This window comes from Strigops habroptila, chromosome 22, assembly GCF_004027225.2.
Source record: "Strigops habroptila isolate Jane chromosome 22, bStrHab1.2.pri, whole genome shotgun sequence".
Lineage (NCBI taxonomy): Eukaryota > Metazoa > Chordata > Aves > Psittaciformes > Psittacidae > Strigops > Strigops habroptila.
Window position 1 is genome coordinate 591204 of NC_044298.2, and position 20356 is coordinate 611559.

A 20356-nucleotide genomic window follows, 5' to 3' on the forward strand; every position below is an offset into this window, starting at 1 on the left:
GTCCAGACTAAGAGTGGCAGAACCAGGAGTAGCTGTGCTCTGGTTTTAAATAGAGAAAATACTTTGATGGTCAATATTAAAAGCCTTCACCATTATTTGAAGTGTCCTGGGGATGAATTGGAAATGACATTACAATAATCACCTCGGTTTGATTTTTCACCAGTCATTTAAAAGTGGCTTTACAATAAGTTGTATTTGTGTAGTAGGTTACAGGACAGGTTGGTGTTTTCAGCTGAGTAACTGGTTGTCTACAATAGGATCGTTTGCTTTTGGATTGGTTTTAATATTCATTTAATTCCTGCTAGAAAATCAAAGGTTAATTCTGGCTTTTCCTTCTGCAGGGTAAAAGATGCTGACTGCCAGTAGTAGAACAGATCTTCTGTGGAACATATCTCTCTAAATCTTCCCTGCAGTTACCTGAAGGCATATTTTCCTGTGATGGACCCTCGGAATACTGCTATGTTAGGCTTGGGTTCTGATTCTGAAGGGTTTTCTGGGAAAAGCCCCTCTGTGGTAAACCTTGGCACCTTGGTGGGAAAAGGAGAAGTAGAGCTGGAAAGTTGTACCAAGGAAGAAGACGACAGTAAGAAGAAGAACCGGGAGGGGAACAGTGCTGAGGATGGGAAGAACGAGGCTCTCACTGAGGCCCGGCAACAGTTTTCAGTGAAAGAAACAAACTTTTCCGAGGGGAACCTGAAGCTGAAGATTGGGCTGCAGGCAAAGCGAACGAAAAAGCCTCCCAAGAACCTGGAGAACTATGTGTGCCGGCCTGCTATAAAAACCAGCATCAAGCAACCACGAAGGGCTCCCAAGAGTGGGAAGATGACAGATGAGAAGAATGAGCACTGTCCTTCAAAACAAGTGAGTAGAATCATAGAATCATTGAGTCTGGAAAAGACCTTTTGGATCATCAAGTCCAACTGTTAACTTAGCACTGCCAAGTCCACCACTAAACCGTGTCCCTTAGTCCCAGTAGGGTGTTTATGCAGTGTTTTGCAAGTCATAGCAAACTTAAACCCTATTGAAAAGTTTCTAGCATCTCTGCACAGCCATGTTCTACAAACTGTTTATCCATGTAAGCTCTGGTGTGGAAGGTTCTGAAGTTGGAAATGGTTTGGTTTCATTTCCATTGACAAGGAATAATGGCTTTGCCCTTCTGCAGCTTGTCAGTGTTGGGTTTTTACAGGAATAAAAGATAATTCCCATGTTAACTCGAAGTGAACATCGTGGGTACATGTCTGGAAAGTAACAGCTAATTTGTAATCCTTTGTACAGAAGAAGTGGAGGGGGGTCTTGTCTCTGTTTAAATGGGGCTGTGTATTTGCTGTGCTCATCTCTAGTGCTTGGCTTTACGTTTTCTTACCTGTTAGAAGCATTGGTTTTGCTGTGGTTTAACTGATACTCTGGGCTGAACATAGTGAGCAGTGTCTGCAAAGTGAAAAATACTTCTCCAGATGTGTTAGCAAACAGCCCCACAATAAACTGCATGAAAATGGAGTGGCTCGAGAGGTGTGCCAGGTATTTTCCAGGTGTAAGGAGATAGCCCTGCCTTGAGGTTGTCTTCTTTTTATGATCTGCATGATGTAACAAGTAAGAGCAGCAATAACAGATAGGGAAAAGAGGATAAATGGCAAGAATTCGAAATGCAGTTGCAGAGATGCTGAATGTTAGAAGGGCTTTGTTACAGCCTGCTCTTTATTCCAATAGACATGATTTGCCAACTAATCAAATGGTAGAATAGACCGTCCACACTCTTGTCTCCTGTTGCCTTCTGATTTAAAGCTGAGGTTTTTCCCTACACTGCCATTTGTCTTGCACTGGTCTGTGTTTCCTTATGAGTGCATATTTATCTCTCCCCCTTTCCTTGCATGGGCCTTATGTATCATAGAATCCCAGAGTGGTTTGGGTTGAAGGGACCTTAAAGCTCCTCCAGCTCCAATCCCTGCCCCGGGCAGGGACACCTTCCACTAGAGCAGGTTGCTCCAAGCCCCTGTGTCCAACCTGGCCTTGAACACTGCCAGGGATGGGGCAGCCACAGCTTCTCTGGGCACCCTGTGCCAGCGCCTCAGCACCCTCACAGGGAAGAGCTTCTGCCTCAGAGCTCATCTCAGTCTCCCCTCTGACAAGTTAAAGCCATTCTCCCATGTCCTGTTCATGTATGTGGCCTTGTTGTGGCCCTGTTCCCTTCACAACAGGGAATACGAGTCCCTGAAGTTGGAGCCCTTCCTTTGCACGGGTTGAAGCTCATGGGGCTCCTCTCTCAAAGGCTCCTAAGGCTGAAGGGTTTTTGTAAGGCTGCCTGCATCAGTCTGTCCTGGCATATCTCCTGAGGTAGGTCCTATCCAAAGAGAAGGAAAATTCCTTTAACTTGTACTAGACAATGTCCCTCTGACATACCCAAACCTTTTTCCTTCCCATGGTGTACCCAGACTTAAGTTTTCCTTGAGGAAGAGAATCTTCAAAGGGAAATAGTAAATGATGCCCTGCAAGAACAAGTGTGCTGGATGTCACACACAGTGACTATAATTACTTTTTCCAGGCTCTTACCATGCAACTGCATTGGGTTCTTTCCTCCTTTACAAACAAAAAGGCATTTTCAGTCAGAGAAAGAAGAAATTCTCAACTGGTTCATTATATGACTTAAAACTTCGGCTGTGGCCTTTATTTTACATTCTTCCATTTAAGAACAAGCTTATTACTTCTAATGTTTTCTCTAACTTCATCTTGTGCAAACACTGGAAGAGCACGTCCCAGTTTGTCATTATGCACATGAGTTTGGTTTCATTATTGCAGTGAGTGGAGTTTTGGGCTAACGGGGACTGTCCAAGTCACTGATCTCTCTTGATGTCCAAATCAAGGTGGGACTTGCAACTGGAAATCTCTTACTAGCATAGAAACCAGTTAGGTGTGGAAACTTCCCCTTGCATCAGGAGATCATGCCCTGGGACGTTTAACCAGGGAGGGTAACTAATATGTGAGCTCAGATGGTGGCAGGATGGATTCTTCATCCTTGGCATCCGTGTGTCTATATCAGGTTTTTCTTCAAGAGCTCCATCACCTTTCAGATGGAAATGAGAAAGTCAGGAAACAAATAGGACTGATCTTATTAAATGTTATTGATATTCTAGATGGTGCCATTGATACCAGATCACTGTTTAATTCCAGCTATTCTGAGCAGAGTTACTCCTGCTCCTTGTCTGGTGATCAACCTCGGTCTGTAGCGGGGAGAAGCACAGAGCTGTTGCATTAAACTTGCATTACTTCAAGTAGTTTAAAATCCCTGAGTAATGCAAATTCACTTCAGATACTCTGCTCCTCTCTCAGACTGTAGTGAAATGGTTTTCAGGTTGTTTAACTCTGCCTGTTCCCTGCTGGCACTTTGGCTGAAATGACACTTTACAACATCCTGACTTGGAGCACGTGTGATTAAAAAGTGGCTTTGTGGAAGCAAATGGTAAACATGGTTTAAAGCCATTAAAGCCATTGCATGTTTGGAATACAATACCTGAGGGATTGTCTGTTCTTTTTCTTACTGCAGTGAAATAAAGCAAGTTTTAGCACTGCAAATTGCTTCAGAAAATGGAATTGAGCCTTTAATCTTTCACTGATGGAGAGGAGGGGGGCGGAAAACAAATATATCCAGTTTGGAGCAAGGTGTGGCAAAACTTTGAGCTGTGAAGCTGTATTCTCTGTGCTCTTAAAGGAGGAATAAAGAATTAGACTGAAAATTTAGCACTTGCAGTATACTCACAGATACATATACTGGAGTATACTGGCAGGATACTAAGACACAAAGAGAAGCAGTGGAAATCTCCTCCTGGGAATATCAATGTAGAAACTATAATAATAGGAAAATACTTTGCATTCCCATGTCTGACAGTTGTGATTCCATCTCAAGCTTAGTGCTGAAAGGACTCTTTAACACTTAGAGTGTCTCCAGTTATGCCAGTAGAGGGTTATCTCCATCCTGAAGGAGGGGGGGTGGGTAGTTTGTATGTTCACCATTAGTCCTCCAGGAACATGTACACGACAAAAGTTAATCATCTTCTGGAGAGAAAATCAGAGCAGAAAAGAGAGACCTGGAACTGGCCAAGATTCCCAGTGCGGAGAGAAACAGAAGTTCCTGTAAGAGCAAAACCAACCACTCTTTGATTTGCTTTTGACACTGAGTATGAAACCTGGATTTCTTTCTTTCAGAAGAGTGGCCCGTGACAGACATTGCTGTGTGGCTGCTGAACCTTTGCCAAGCCTGAAAACCTGAGCCTTAGACATAAACACAAACCTTGCTTTGGTTAGTTTAGCACATGTGTATGCTTTACCCATGCTTGCAAGGTAGGTGTAGCCAGTGGCACAGCAGAGTTGCATTGCTAAAGGTTTAGAAAACAGAAAGGTGAGAAGCAATAGTAACAGCCTGCTGCAGTTCTGAAACAGTCCCAGTGAAGCAAGTTGGAACATGCCCTTTTGCTCCATCTCCTTCTTGCTGTGGAAAAGTGCTGAGCACAATGTTCTGTAGTTCTTGCTATTACCCTTGGTTATGGAGGGAAGCTCTACAGGAAGGTTTGCTGATGAAATCACAGCCACTGACTGAAAATGTTCAAGTCATCCCTTCCATTCTTGGGACATGAGCCTGAGACTACACAAAGTCTGTCTTTTTCCCCTGGTAGGTAGCTAAAACTTGCTCTTAGAAAAGACCACAAAGCCTTGGTGGTGAAAATAAACAGCAAACACACTTTCAGTCACTATTATTTGGGCCACTTGTCTAGGATAGATCGATGCCACAATGACACAAACAATTCTGTGGTTCTTCAGGATGCTCATTTGAAGTGGAGCCTGTGCCCTGGCCAGAGGTACAGCAGCTACGTGTTAATGTGTGTGTATGTGGAAGAATCCCACTTGCTCGCTGGTAGCTCTCGAGAATTAACAAACGACATTTTCAGTAACAAACAGGTTTCTTTGAGCTTTTGGAAGCTGAGGCTACTTTGCACTTCCTCATTTGCTTCTAGTGTGAGAAGTGTGGATTTCACACCAGACTTGATAGGAGATGATAGAGAATCGTAGAATCCCAGCCTGGTTTGGGGTGGAAAGGACCTTAAAGCTCCTCCAGCTCCAACCCCCTGCCCCGGGCAGGGGCACCTTCCACTAGAGCAGGTTGCTCCAAGCCCCTGTGTCCAACCTGGCCTTGAACACTGCCAGGGATGGGGCAGCCACAGCTTCTCTGGGCACCCTGTGCCAGCGCCTCAGCACCCTCACAGGGAAGAACTTCTGCCCAAGAGGTCGTCTCAACCTCCCCTCTGGCAGGTTAGAGCCATTCCCCCTTGTCCTGTCCCTACAGGCCCTACATTTGAGGACCGGGCGTAAGTTTGGGTTTCCTTAACATCAGAAATCCCTTACCATGTCCATTGAAATATATTTGTTTTCGAATGAATAGGATCATGTGTGTTTATGTAGATCCCCTCTTATCAAAAGCAGGCATTAATCATCTCAACATAAAAAAGACACTGTGTTGCTCGGAGACTTTCTGCTCTGTTCCTAAAGATTATTTTTTTATTGACTTCTAGGATGCTTCAAAGTCCTACAAGAAAGCTGGAGAAGTTGCAACAGTTGAATTACATGTGGAAGAAGGTATACAAGTAGAAACAAATCCTTTACCTAAGAAAGTTTCCCCATTGCACTCTGAAATGACAGATTATATAAAGTCATCTCCTCCGACTCTTATCAGTAGCCATAATTCTGACTTAAAGGATAGAACCCAGATTAATGGAGCAACAACTGTAACAGAAAAATTGGCTCAACTTATTGCAACTTGTCCTCCTTCAAAGTCTTCCAAAACAAAGCAGAAGAAGCCTGGAAATGGAACTGCATCTGGTTTGGTTAAAGACTCTGGGAAGAAGCTACCAGGAACTCTAACTGCAAGTGGGTTAGTTAGTAAAGATTTGGTAAAGAAATTGCCAGGATCTGGGATTGCTGTTGGGTTGGTTAACAAGGACTCAGGGAAGAAGCCATTAGGGATTGGGAGTGCAGCCATATTGGTTAACAAAGACTCTGGGAAGAAGTCACAGGGGCTTGGCCCACTGGTTGGGTTGGTTAACAAGGACTCTGGGAAGAGGCCACCAGGGATCAGCACTCCGGCTGGGTTAGGTAACAAGGACTCTGGAAAGAAGCAGCCAGTGACCAGCTCTGCAGTTGGATTAATCAGCAAAGATGTTGGGAGGAAACTTCAGGGTATTGGCACTCCAACTGGATTGACTAACAAGGAGGCTGTCAAGAAGCCTTTAGGGATTGGCACTCCAGCAGGATTGATTAACAAGGACGCTGGGAAGAAGTTGCTGGGAATAACTAGTCCTACAGGATTGGTTAACAAGGATTCTGGGAGAAAGATGCCAGGGACTGGCAGTACCACAGTTCCAACCAACAAAGACTCTGGAAGGAAGACACCAGGAATTGGCAGCCCAGTGGGACCAGTTAACAAGGATTCAGGGAGGAAGATGCCAGGAATTAGCAGTCCAGTGGGTTTGGTTAGCAAGGACTCTGGAAAGAAGCCTGCAGGAATTGGCAGTCCAGTTGGTTTGGTTAACAAGGACTCTGGAACTCTGAAAGCAGACTCTCTCCTGCCTGCCTCGGAGCCCTTTAAGCTTCCTTGCAATTCAAACCTCGGTAGCCTTGAAAGCCATGAGACTACAGATGTACTGAAGGAAAATACTACGAGCAAAACATTTGAGAAGCATGTTACGAGACAGAATAAAGAAAGCATCTTGGAAAAATTCTCAATCCGGAAGGAAATTGCAGATGTAGGCAAAGAGATGTTTAGCGAAGGAATCTGCATTCCACAGGATGCTTACTCAACCAGTGAAAAAGGGATTTATGAAACTTCTAAGCATGAAAAACAGCCTCCTGTATATTGCACTTCACCAGACTTCAGAACAGGAGGTGCTTCAGATGTATCGACAGCAAAGTCCCCCTTTAGTGCAGTAGGAGAGGGCAATCTCCCATCGCCTTCACCCACAGTGTCTGTTACCACCTTAAACAGGAGCCTCTCAACAACATCTTCCCAGTTAGCATCGAACTCATTGCATTTAAGTTCCACAGCAGATCTCTTAGAAGGGATTTCAGATCAGATTGGCAAAACTCAGTTTTCCTCTGACAGTGCACTTCTGAATATAAACAGAACATTGAACCACACGCTGAGCACCGATTTTAAAGGTGCTGAGAAAGACTTAAATGATTCAAAAGCTACTTACATAGAAACTTCAAGAACTAGTCCTTCTACAGGGAAAAAGCCCGTTTTGGCAGCTGAAACGAGCATTCATGCTACTGTCACCCCTTCAGTAGTTAGTTTTACAAGCTTGTTTAGTAGCAAGCAGTTCCTAAAGATCGGTGCGATAGCTGCATCGGAGAAATCCTGCCAAGGAGCAAAGACTCTGAGCGCTACTCAGCAATCAAAACCTTTAAAGAAAAGAAAAGGAAGGAAACCACGGTGGACTAAAGTGGTGTCAAGAAACACGTGTCGACCTCCAAAGGGTCTAGAACTAGAAAGGTCCGAGCTTTTTAAGAACATTTCCTACAGTGCACTGTCGAGCAGTAATTTGGAGCAGGCCAAATTCTTGAAGAACATAGGAACATCTTCGTTTGTGGAGCATGACTTTGTCAAACATCAGCTGCCAAAACTGAATGAAGCTAATGGACAGTCTCTTGCACTCTTAGCTGAGACTGACAAGCAAACTCCAAAGTTCTACAGCACTCACAAACCCTCTGGTTTGTGTATGTCAGATGATTTCTTACCTGACATGTATAAACCCAAAAGAGGAAGACCTAAATCCAAGGAGATGCCAGAGCTCGAAGGTCCCCCCAAAAGAACTCTAAAGATCCCAGCATCAAAAGTCTTTTCAGTGCAGTCAAAAGAGGAGCAAGAACCTCCAATCTTGCAACCTGAAGTAGAAATTCCCTCCTTAAAACAGAGCTTGCCAGGACAACCTTTCCCTAAAAAGAGAGGGAGGCCTAAAAGACAGATCAGGTCCTCGATTAAAATGAAGCCACCGATTCTTTCTGTGGCTCCTTTTGTTGGCACAGAGAACTCGAGCAAGATGGGTTCTGAAGGCGACCAGCATCGAGCTGGGGACTTCTTTGAGAGAAAGGACCAGCTCCGAGGGCCAGAAGAAGTCCAAAAGCCCGCTCTTTGTAGCATGAGTGATTTGGAAGCGGATTCAGACCGAAAAGTTGCCAAGAGAAATAACGGGCAGTTGATGAAAACCATCATTCGGAAAATAAATAAGATGAAAACTCTGAAGCGAAAGAAGCTCCTGAATCAGATTCTGTCGAGTACAGTGGAACCAAATAACAAAGGGAAAGTGCAATCTAAACTCCACAACACCGTGTCCACTCTTGCTGCCACGTTCGGGTCCAAATTAGGCCAGCAAATAAATGTCAGCAAGAAAGGAACGATTTATATAGGAAAAAGGAGAGGAAGGAAACCTAAAGCTGTCCTCAACGGTATTTTAACCAGCAGCTCGGCCAGTTTGACAGTTCTGGAGAAGTCTGCTCAACAAGCTCCTGGTACATCACTGGGACAAGTACTTCCCCACTTGCTGCCTCCAGCAGGTAGCAGTTCCGAGATCCTTCCCTCTCCAGTTTGCTCCCAGGCTTCTGCAGTGAGCGGGGGCCAGAGCCCCGTGAGCAGCGACGCCGGGTTCATCGAGCCCAGCTCGGTGCCGTACCTACACATCCACTCCAGGCAGGGGGGTGTCGTTCAGACCCTCGCCATGAAGAAGGCTGCTAAGGGCAGGAGGAGGTTGTCTCCACCAACGCTGCTGCCAAACTCTCCTTCTCACCTGAGCGAGCTGACCTCGCTGAAGGAAGCCACCCCTTCCCCTGTGAGCGAGTCCCACAGCGACGAGACCATCCCCAGCGACAGCGGGATAGGGACAGACAACAACAGTACCTCAGACCGAGCGGAGAAGTTCTGTGGGCAGAAGAAGAAGAGGCATTCGTTTGACCACGTTTCCCTCATCCCACCCGAAACTTCCACCGTTTTAAGTAACCTGAAAGAGAAGCACAAGCACAAGTGCAAGCGCCGCAGCCACGACTACCTTAGTTATGACAAAATGAAGAGGCAGAAGCGAAAAAGGAAAAAGAAGTACCCTCAGCTTCGAGGGAGGCAGGACCCGGATTTCCTGGCCGAGTTGGAGGAGTTGATAAGCCGGCTGAGCGAAATCAGAATAACCCACCGAAGTCACCATTTTATACCCCGAGATTTACTGCCTACCATTTTTCGGATAAACTTCAACAGTTTCTATACCCATCCTACTTTTCCCTTAGATCCTTTGCACTACATTAGAAAACCTGATTTAAAGAAGAAGAGAGGCAGGCCTCCCAAAATGCGGGAGGCGATGGCAGAAATGCCCTTTATGCATAGCCTGAGCTTTCCTCTCTCCAGTACCGGGTTCTACCCCTCTTATGGCATGCCTTACTCTCCTTCTCCCCTTGCAGCTGCTCCCATAGGCTTAGGTTATTATGGAAGGTACCCTCCAACTCTTTATCCTCCTCCACCTTCTCCTTCTTTTACTACCCCCTTGCCGCCACCTTCGTACATGCATACAGGCCATTTGCTTCTCAATCCCACCAAATACCACAAGAAGAAGCATAAACTCCTGCGCCAGGAGGCTTTCCTCACCACGAGCAGGACTCCGCTCTTGTCAATGAGTACGTACCCCAGTGTTCCACCGGAGATGGCTTATGGCTGGATGCTCGAACATAAGCACAGACATCGCCATAAACACAGAGAGCATCGTTCTTCCGAGCAGCCGCAGGTTTCCATGGACACTATAACGGCCAATAGCTCTTCTCGAACAGTTCTGGAGTCCCTGAAGCGCTACAGGTTTGGGAAGGAGGCTGTTGGGGAGAGGTACAAACACAAAGAGAAACACAGATGTCACATGTCCTGTCCACACCTTTCACCTTCCAAGGGTTTGCTAAGCAGAGACGAACAGTGGGTCAGGAGAGAGCCTTCGGAGCCCAATTCCTTAGCGCTGGGCCTGCAGACCCCGCTGCAGATAGACTGTGCAGAAACCCCCCCGGGCCTGTCCCTGGGGGGGTTCACCCCCAGCTCGGAGCCAGGCAGCAGCGACGAGCACACGAACCTTTTCACAAGTGCAATAGGCAGCTGCAGGGGCCCCGGCTCCGCCAGCGCCAATGGACGTAAAAAGCCGCCCGAGAGCCCCGGCCTGTTCGGCGCGCAGGAGCCCCCCCTCTCCCGGCCCCTCCGGAAGGAGCCGCTGCCTTCCATGGAGAAGGCCCTCCAGCCGCTCACAGGTAAGGACTCCAACTGTGCTTTCCTGGGCCTTGCTGGTTTGTGTTGGACCAAACGTGCTAGAGCAGGAGGGCAGGGACAGCCCTGGCTGGGGAGGAATCCTCCGGTGTGGAATTCCAGCCCTGCTCTCGCTCTCGCTTGGGAGGTCTCTGTCCTGTTAAACCCTGCTCTGTGCAGCATTTGGTACAGCTCCTCCAGAGCTGCTTATGGATTGTGGAAGTACCTCTTCCCAGCAGATTCCTTTGGCACAGCAGTATGTGAAGTTATGCTGAGGATGCTTTCTCATGGAAAGGTCTTTTCTTTTTCCTTCCGAATTTTAACCTTCTGGTGAAATGAGTTAAAATTTCTCTTGATTTTTGAGCCTTTAAGAGCTGTGTTTCTGTTTGGGGTGAAGTTTGGTTGAGTTGGTTTAGACAAGCTCTCGGTGCTCATTGTGAATAACATTTCCAGTTCAGAAAGTGTTTCCTTTTCCCTTTGGAATTCAGTTTTAGTTAGTTTGATCATCTCTACTGCAGCGTAGCTTTTGAATCCCTGACCTGAGGCCTCCAGCAGTGCCTCAGAACAGTTACTAAATGCTGCTGGGAATGCCTAAGACCAAACCTTGTCATGACTGCTTGCTTCATAGCCTCAGACAAAGCTGAGGCACAACTGGCTGAGCAGTGATGCTGTTGAAGGCAAAGACCTCCACTTTGGACCTGTGAGCTTTGCCATGTGTATAACAGTCAGGAAACCCCAGATCTCATGTGAAATTTAGGACTTGAAGAAGCTGTTCCTACTTATTCCTACTGGCTTAAGTGTCACTTCAGGCTGTACTTGATTCTTACAGATGTTTGTGGGAATAACTTTGATCCTCTTCTGTTGTAATCGTTACCAGCAAAGTTGATCTCCGAAAGGCAGAAGTGTGGCTTGTGCTCTTACTTGCTTACTTCTGATGTGTAAAGGCAGTTTGATGGCTTCTCCTCCCTCCCATACTTGCTTACCTAAATTTCTCCCTTGGAGTTGAAATCATTTGCCCAAAACCACTTGTAACTGATGTTTCACAGACCAGGAGCCAAGGGAACAACCAGCTACCAGGAATGAGTAAAACCTCCTCACGCTGCTTATGTTCCTGCTTTTCTGGTGCTACCCCTGTTTTGGTGCCTTCTGCCTCCTCCCTGCTCTGACTACTTATGTACAGAAGGGTTTTTTCTCTGTGTTTTGGCATTTGGGAGTTTTATGTTTTGCTGCTTTCTTTTAAGGGCAGTTGGAAGTGGCTGGATGTTTTTTATATGACGTAAGGGGAGACCTTAAACAGTCTTCCAGTACCTAAAGGAGCTGCGAGAAACCTGGAGAGGGGCTTTGGACAAGGGATGCAGGGACAGGCCAAGGGGAATGGCTTTAACCTGCCAGAGGGGAGACTGAGATGAGCTCTGAGGCAGAAGCTCTTCCTTGTGAGGGTGCTGAGGCGCTGGCACAGGGTGCCCAGAGAAGCTGTGGCTGCCCCATCCCTGGCAGTGTTCAAGGCCAGGTTGGACACAGGGGCTTGGAGCAACCTGCTCTAGTGGAAGGTGTCCCTGCCCGTGGAGCTGGAGGAGCTTTAAGATCCCTTCAGCCCCACCCATTCCATGATTGCGTGACTGCAAACTGAACCCCCCAGGTCCCTCAGCCGCTCCGGCACCTCAATGTCTCTCTTGTAGCGAGGAGCCCAGGATTCGAGGTGCGGCCTCAGCAGTGCCCAGCACAGGGGGGCCGTCGCTCCCTGGGCCCGCTGGCACAGCGGTGCTGATGCAGGCCGGATGCCGTTGGCATTCCCGGCTCCAGGAATGCCGCTCCCGTCAATCATCCCGGCTTTGGGCCCGGGGCGGTGGTGCCCCCTGCCGGCCGCGCCGCGCCTCTGCCCCGGGAGCGGGCTCCAACCCGGGGGCAGGGGGACACCGCGGGCTGCGGAGGTTGGACGGGCTTTGGACAAGGGTGTAGGGACAGGCCAAGGGGAATGGCTTTAACCTGCCCGAGGGGAGACTGAGATGAGCTCTGAGGCAGAAGCTCTTCCCTGTGAGGGTGCTGAGGCGCTGGCACAGGGTGCCCAGAGAAGCTGTGGCTGCCCCATCCCTGGCAGTGCTCACGGTCAGGTTGGACACAGTGGCCCGGCAGTGACCTGCTGTAGGTGACTCTGGTTTGAGCAGAGTGGTTGGTGTAGATAACCTGCAGGGGAACGAAGCTGAGGGGTTCGTTTGAAGTAGCAAAATGGGGGGGTTGGTTTCTTTTTTTACATGAAAGCTAATGCTCTGATGACATCAAGTGGCTTCTCCTCATGGCTTGTTTGCTGTCCCACCTGTGCCATTAGCCTACAAGAAACTCCTTCTTGATGGTCCATTTCTGTCCTTCTCCACCTGTGTGCATCATAGCAAGCAAATATTCCTAAAGCTAAACCAGAGGAACCTTAGTTTGAATATTCAGCATCTACAGCTTGTTGTATTGGCACTGCCAGACTGAAACGATTCTTTTTGTGCTTTTTCTCTTCCCTGATCTGTTTTTCAGGCACTTTGCCAACACAGGACAAACCTTCCCACAGGCAGTCAGAGAGCACAAACTGCAGCCCTTCCAGAAAGAGATCCACATCTGAGAGCACATCTTCTACAGGCAAGTCATGTTTGGGGGCCTTATTTTCGGGACCACTGCTGCAGGAAGACCCATGCTACTACAGACAGCTGAGACAGCATTGCTGGGGCAACTTTAAGAGCAGCAATATGTTCATGGAGATAGGGAGGTTTTCTGCTTGCATTTTAGGACACAAGTACTGCAAATTGGGTTGTAGAATAGGGAAACTTGAGCTGGTGCTTCCAGAAGCAGCAGCATAACTATGGCAGAATGGAGTCTGGCTCCTCACTTGGTCTTCATGAAGCTCAGTGCTTTAGTGCTAGCAAGACCTGTGACACTCCAGTTAATCAGTGGATTAGATGAATAGATTAATTCCTCCATGGGGAAGAGCTTGACTTCCGTGCTGTTCTGAAAGCAGAGAGTTTTCTGCTCTTGGGTAGATAACTGTTAGGATCAAGGTGGGCTCTGCTGTTATGTTCTCTTGGTAGCACGTGAGAATCCTGCTGAAGTGATGGAGGATGACAGGCAGCTCATCCTCATCATGAATGACCCTAAGGCAAGGTACTCCTGATGTGTTTTGAGCTTTCTTTTGCAAGGAGGTCCCGTTAACAGAATTCAGACATTCTTAGACACCAATTTGTAGTAAACATCCTAAGGGTTGGTACTTCCAGAACTAGTTAGGATTTCCATATAGGAAGAACGTGCCAAAACTGCTATTTCCTCGTCCCTTTAAACAGATAGTTGTAACAGATGCTTTAATCAGCATCTGCTAAAGAAAGTCATCACAGTGAGGAAGTGTTTTCTCTTTTCCTCTCTGTCCTGAACTTACTTCTACACATTTTAAAGGGGCAACTGCAGGCAGTGTACATCCGTGGATAGGAAGGTGTTAAAAGTTCAGGCAGATTTTGTGCAGGAGAGCAGAGGAATGGAAGGAATCACAAGTTTATCAACTTCAAAGTCATGGAACTGATGATGCAGCTGAAAAGATGAGTCTTTGTTAGGATTTCCATGGATCTGGAATGCATGTGGGATTTCAGTATGTTTGTCAGAGAGCTGCTTTGTTCCTGAGGGCTGCGAGTGTGTCTCACCAGGGCTGCAGCTGGTTTGGAGATCACAGCCTTCAGTTGTCCCAGCCTTTTGGATCAGGTTCCAAACAGAAGCACTAGTTCAAGGGCATCCATTAGACTTGGTGCCCAAATGTGTTGGAGAGTTTGGTGATCGCTGGATGGGGCAGCTGTTCATAGAGCTCACTGTGCTGAGCGGGTGGTGTTTCTGTGAGGAACTCTCAGCTCCATCCTCACGTGTATTTAAAGACCAGAAGAAAACAAAGGGTAAATTCTCTTTATTATTTCATCTCAAATCGAAAGCTGGAAGTGTAAATGCTTCCACTTCTCCCGGAGCTGCTCAGGTTCCTGAGTTTTCCAAGTGCTTACAGCACTGACCTGACAAATAAGTATGTTTCTGCGTTCCTTTTCCAACCTGTAAGAAGAATGTTGCTTACAGGAGGATTTTAGGATTTAAAACCTCCTTGTTTAAGTTGTGCACTCTCTGAAGTTGTTTGTGCTTTCTCTTGTCAGCTAATGCATCATCCCCCTCCTGTCAAATGACAGAAACCCTTTTATAGAACCATTCTGTTGCCTTCCCCTTACCAGTTACCTTTGCACTAGCACGTGCCCTTCAGTCTGCAGCCTCAGACCCACTGCTTTAAGTAGATCTCATCTAAATAACTGGCCCCAAGGAGCAGTAACATTCTGTAAATGTTAATATGCAATTGTGATCTGTTTAGGAGAAGGCAGCATCCAGTTTATTCCAGAAAAAACAGGGCTTCTTCTCATTAAATGCTATCACCAAGAACCAGCTTCGGGAAGCTCTTGGTTTGGAACAGACCCCTTTTTGATACAGCATACTCTATGTGGTGGACCTGGAAACTCTCTTTTTCTGCAGCTCTAAGAAATGGGGACTGTGTGTGAATAAAGAGAAAATAATTGAGTGTTAAAGCTGATATAAAATGTAGATTTTCCATTTCTGCATCACTGGGTCCCTTCCCCATTAGAACTTGTGTTCCAGAAATCGGTGTCTTCTCCTCCAGTGTTCTGGGCAGTTAGAGGGTATAAAAGCCTGTCAGCTTATCCAACTATTCTGGTTTCATTCCAAGCTCACCTGGTTGTATCTCAGTGTGTGTGTATTTGTGTTTCAGTGATGGGAGTACCTGCACGGGGAGGAAGGCTGGCAAGTGCTGATGATCCAGTGGACACCTTGCTGCAGCGCATGGCACAGCACGAAGGCCAGGCTACTTTGGACAAAACCTTAGAAGCAGTCATGGCAAATGTGTCTGTTCCACCATCAGCTAGTCCTGCTCGCAACCACAACCGGGAGAGAGGGCTGGGGAAACAGGACAGCCTTGTAGCTCCAGCAGTTCCCAGCAGCTCCTGCAGCGATAGCATCTCGCTTCTGTCGGACAGGCTACCAAGCAGCTACTCCCCACGGCACCTCAAGAGGAGCGTGGTTGAAGCCATGCAGCGACAAGCGAGGAAAATGTGCAATTATAACAAGATCTTGGCAACAAAAAAAAATCTGGACCACGTCAATAAGATCCTGAAAGCCAAAAAGCTGCAGAGGCAGGCACGGACAGGGAATAACTTTGTGAAGCGCAGGCCAGGGAGGCCTCGGAAGTACCCGCTCCAGGCTGTCGTCTCAATGCAGGCTTTCCAGGCCGCTCGGCTGGTCAGCCAGGAGCTAGAGAAGAGAGAAGAAAGCAGCAGCCCCTTACACCTGGGACCTGATACCATCACAGATGTGATTGAAGCTGTGGTGCAGAGCGTGAACTTGAATACAGATCACCGGAAAGGCTGGAAGAGGAAGAGGTGGCTTGCAGAGGAACAGGCCAGGAAACGCCAAAAGCCTTTGCCAGAAGATGAACAGGAGAGCAATAAGAGGTAATTCCCTTACAGTTTTGTACCATCAGGATAGTCATCATTGATTTTATATCAGTTCAGTCCATGAAAGAATCCTGCTGTAATGAGCTCTGCTTGTTACATTTGCTTTTCAGTGTAGAGGAAACTAACATGTCAGTGTTAAGCATGCTTTAGGGTCTTCCTAAGTTACTGAACACCCCAAGATGGGGTGGAATCTCAGGCAATCTAAACCTGTTGGTTTTGTGTTTGTGTCTTAAGTGAAGCAAGCTTTATGGTTGTCTTGGTGAAGAATACTTTTAATGAGTTGGTAACAAATTTACTGATGAGGTACCATAGCAAAGATTGTCCCTTCATCCTGTTGGAATAAGGGATTGGAAGAGTTACGTGCACCATGGGAATCCTAGACTGGTACTCTTATGCATTAGAAACAAATACTTATGAAGCAACACAGAACATAAGGTGAGATCAGTTGATATACAGCAAATAAAGAGTAAAACCAAAGCAGCAAGGAGGAGTTAAGGTGTGCACCTCTGCAATCAGTGGCTGGTAAAGGATCACACCAGTAATCTACCTCTGGTCTAATTTTCACATGCTTATCCCCAAAACCATCAATACAAACAGATCAAACTCTTCCCTAAGTCTTCCTCTGTGTGTTTTCAGAATAGTTCTGAAAAATAACCACCTTATTTGTGTTTCAGGAATGAATACTGTAATGTAGGCATTTAGATTCACAGACTGTGTCTGGAACCTTCTACATTACTCAACTGAGACTCCAAGGGATAAATGTAACGAGTACAAACAACATTCTTCATGTAATTATTAATAACACTACTATAAAAAGATCCTACATTTCTTACGATTGTGCTTAACCACCACTTGATCATCACTGAATTGCATTTTTGTACCTACCAGTGTCATCTACTAATTCAGAAACATGGTCATTGCTTTTTCTGCTGACCAGATTCTAGAGAGGCATCATGAACTGTGGTGAGGGAATCTTCAATCTCTCCTTTTTCTTCCAGTTTCTCTGAGCCAGCAGCTGAACCTCCCAGTCCACAGGATGCCCTTGGGAAACCACCTGGAGCTGAAAACGCTGAACAGCCTTTGCCAGCTCTAGCCCAGCGTGAGAAAAAAGCCCCTCGACCCCCAAAGAAGAAGTACCAGAAGGCAGGGCTCTACTCTGACGTGTACAAAACCACAGAGTAAGTAACACCACTGGAAAGCTGCTGATATGCCAGTGGAAACTGTCTCCTTTCACCTAGAACCATACAGAGCTGCCACTACTGAGTAGCCCCCCGAAATAAAACCATCAACTTAATTCAAGGCTGTGAAAAAATTACATGCATGATAATTCTCAGAATCTGAGCCAGTGAAGATTTAAAATGTAACCCCAGTCTCGAGCAATCTGAAAGTGGTTCAGGTTAAGAAGGTAAGAGAGCTTCGTTCAACAATCTTAATGCTGATGGCAGCAAAAGCTCTGGGGGAGCTTGAGGTGTTCAGGTCCTGAGGACAGTGTCTACATTAAAGGAGCCATTAGGTTTCTATTTGTATTGACTGAATGATGACAACTGGTCATCTTTGGGGTGAGAGAATTTCAGATACGTGCCCTGTTCGTTTCGCAGGCAGTGAAGCTAATTTCCTTCATTTTCTAGGAGGTGTTTAGAGTAAAAATCCAGCTGCCTTTGATTTTCTTATCAGCGGTTGGGTCAAACCTTGAGTACCTTAGAAAGTGGCCATCTCCCATTTCTGATAACCAGCTTGTAGTTACCTTCCTGCAGCCATTCGAGCAAATGTGTTGAAGTCAAGAATTTGCACTTCTCTTTTAATGTGATCTGACAGATTAAAAAGAGAAACTCTGGTACCTATTTACTACGTTGTAGACCACTTAAAATGTTCCCCAGACCACTAGTAGGTGGGTATTGTGGATGATGATGGACTCAAGTTCACACCCTGCAGAAGGCCATGACAAAGCCGAGCTCTACTTACAATCCTCCCTCTCCCATCACATTTTGTGTTGCACTTCCCTTGAAGCTTAGAGGGGTCTGATTTGGTCTTTCTCTTTGCCTGCTGCTCCCCATGCTGAGTTCTTTCCTTGCACTGATACTGATGTTTGTGATAAGCTGCTTGAGAACTCTGAGGAATCTTTGCCCTACCAAGGAGGCAAATCCTACCTACAGAGTCTGAACTACTCTGCGGGGTTGTTTGAACACTGATACTAAAACAAGGCATGGAAATGGCAAAGACAGAACTATGGCCATATCGATGCAGGTGTCTTGTCTTACAGCAAGCTGCAGCTTGAAGGGCTGATCCCACCGTCCTTTCGTGCCAGCACTGCGTCACTTCCTCACGAAGTTGGTTCAGCAAACTAAGTCAGCAGAACAAGAGTCACTTCTGTATAATTCAATTTTCTAGTGATTTAACTTGCTGGTCCAGTTCTCCTGCACAGACATCTGCCATTGCAAGAGGAGAGCAGAAGTTAATGTTGTTGTCCCAGAATTTATATCACTTCCTGCTGTAGGAGTCTGAAAACAGGATCTTGGTTGAGAGCAAAAATGCAACTCTAATCGTAGGGCACCCTCTAGTGATGGTACAGTTAAGTGTTAATCCCTGTATCCAGTAAATCCATCTCTCTATTCTCGGGAGAGATCTTTTGCATTTCAGCTGCAGTAATCATTATATCTGCTTATAGAGGGAAACACCTTTAAAGAGCATGGTATGAAAATGAGCCACGGTACTTGTCCTTGATCCTGGGAGGCTGCAAGGACTTAGGCTGAGTCCTGGGAATTCCTGCACCATCTGCAGCGAGGTGTATCTGGCTGGCAAGTGTTCCAGCTTAGTTAAAAACTGACATGAACAGCACTGGATGCGAGCAGCAGGAAAGGAAAGGTGCTGTCATGGCCACAGCCCCACGTGTGGCAGTCACACCGCCTGGCTAGTGGCACCCAGCAGCAGCCAGGAGTCCAGCTTGCCTGTGGTGTGGCGAGGCAAGCCAAGGTTAAAGGGGAAAGTCAGTCTGCAGGTCAGGATGGGGTCTGGTGATGGTAACCAGGGTCAGGCACAGTCCTCTATTGCCAGGCAGGTCCCGGCTCCGGGGAGCCAGAGCATGGCTCAGCCACCACCAGATCCCCAGCTCCTGTGGCTGTGGCTGAGCTGGAGCTGGGTGCACCCACACCACATAGGCCAGGCAGGGGCTGAGTGTAAATGTGGGCTCCATGGGCAGTGATGTGGGTGGAAACCTCCCGTGGCACTGGTCAGGGTCGTGTTAGTGCCGCTTGGGCTCGGAATTTAAGCTTCTGCAAGGCTAGCAGCAAAGTGCAAGAGAGTCTTCTCATAAAGATAGTAGCTGAACACAAAACCAGAACCTTTATTGCCTGCTGAGAAACCCCAGCCTAAAATAGCTCCTCACCTTCCCGGTGGGAACATGTGGACCTGCTGATACAGACCTTTTACAGGTAGCGTGGAGAGGCCTTTTTTTAATTCATGAGGTGTTTTTTGCCCAGTGTTGATGTTTCTAGAACTGTGTATTGTTCATATTTGATTGAGTCTATTCCTTTTAATGAAGAATTGTGCTTTATTTTGACATCTCAGCCGTTCCCTCTGAAGTCCCTGAAGTATTGGTGGCCTTTGTTCAGCTCACTGATTTGTCATAACAGTTTTTACATGCCTCTGACAGTATTTCACTGCTGTGTTTAGAAGGGAAGAGGTGTAGGTGCTTTCCCCAGTGTTCTTTGTGGCTGGGTCTAACACGGGTGTGTCTGCAGTGCCTGAAGGAATTCATGTGCTATTTGTGGCTTTAGATAATTGCCTTCTGCATTTCCTTTCCACTCTGCTTTCCTCCTTGCAGCTTATTTACCATCATTTCTTTTTCCATTGCCTTCCTTTACAGTGAATATGTGAGTGTTAAAAGGTGCACATTTGGCTCGAATTAAGTCACCTTTCCAGTGAATGTTTTTCCTTTTTTTTTTTTTCATGCCTTTGGTTTAAGGATTTGCCTCTTAGAAATGGAGGTTCACACTTTGCCTTTGCAAAATACCTTCCCATTTCCTCTTCAGAACCATGGAATGGGTTGGGTTGAAGGGACCTGAAAGCTCCTCCAGCTCCAACCCCCTGCCACGGGCAGGGACACCTTCCAGTAGAGCAGGTTGCTCCAAGCCCCTGTGTCCAACCTGGCCTTGAACACTGCCAGGGATGGGGCAGCCACAGCTTCTCTGGGCACCCTGTGCCAGCGCCTCAGCACCCTCACAGGGAAGAGCTTCTGCCCAAGAGCTCAGCTTTTTGACTGGGAATAGCTGTGTGGCCACCTCTAGATATTAAGTTAAATGCAAGTGTATGATAATAACTAAAGCCTTGCTGCATAACTCAATCAAAAGGAGAGTTGTGTGAGGAAGTGTATGTACAACATCGAGCTCAACAGAGCCTCATTTCAGCAGCGTGCCTCAGCTTTAATTTCACTGCCTAAAATGTAGGAACTTGTTATACTTGTGGAGTAAGCACCAGAAATCCACAAAGGGTTAGAAGAGTGTATGAACTACAGGTTACTGCCATCCATCCCTTCTGTTTC

General features: G+C 46.8%; 1 protein-coding gene across 10 annotated transcripts in view; it reads left to right on the top strand.

The window, feature by feature from the left end:
• The window catches only part of ASH1L (ASH1 like histone lysine methyltransferase), a 46444-nt gene that overhangs the window by 5520 nt on the left and 20568 nt on the right, over window positions 1-20356 (top strand). For 3 of the 10 annotated variants that reach the window (XM_030474223.1, XM_030474224.1, XM_030474232.1), the window contains exons 2-6: window positions 342-861; window positions 5559-10305; window positions 12821-12922; window positions 15078-15816; window positions 16818-16997. In XM_030474223.1, the coding sequence (XP_030330083.1) occupies window positions 439-861; window positions 5559-10305; window positions 12821-12922; window positions 15078-15816; window positions 16818-16997 (6191 nt within the window). In that variant the 5' untranslated portion in view covers window positions 342-438. Of the gene's footprint in view, window positions 1-341; window positions 862-994; window positions 1591-3346; window positions 3455-4197; window positions 4848-5558; window positions 10306-12820; window positions 12923-15077; window positions 15817-16817; window positions 16998-20356 lie in introns of those variants that run through there. The other 7 variants (XM_030474228.1, XM_030474231.1, XM_030474227.1 and 4 more) reach the window with 7 other exon arrangements.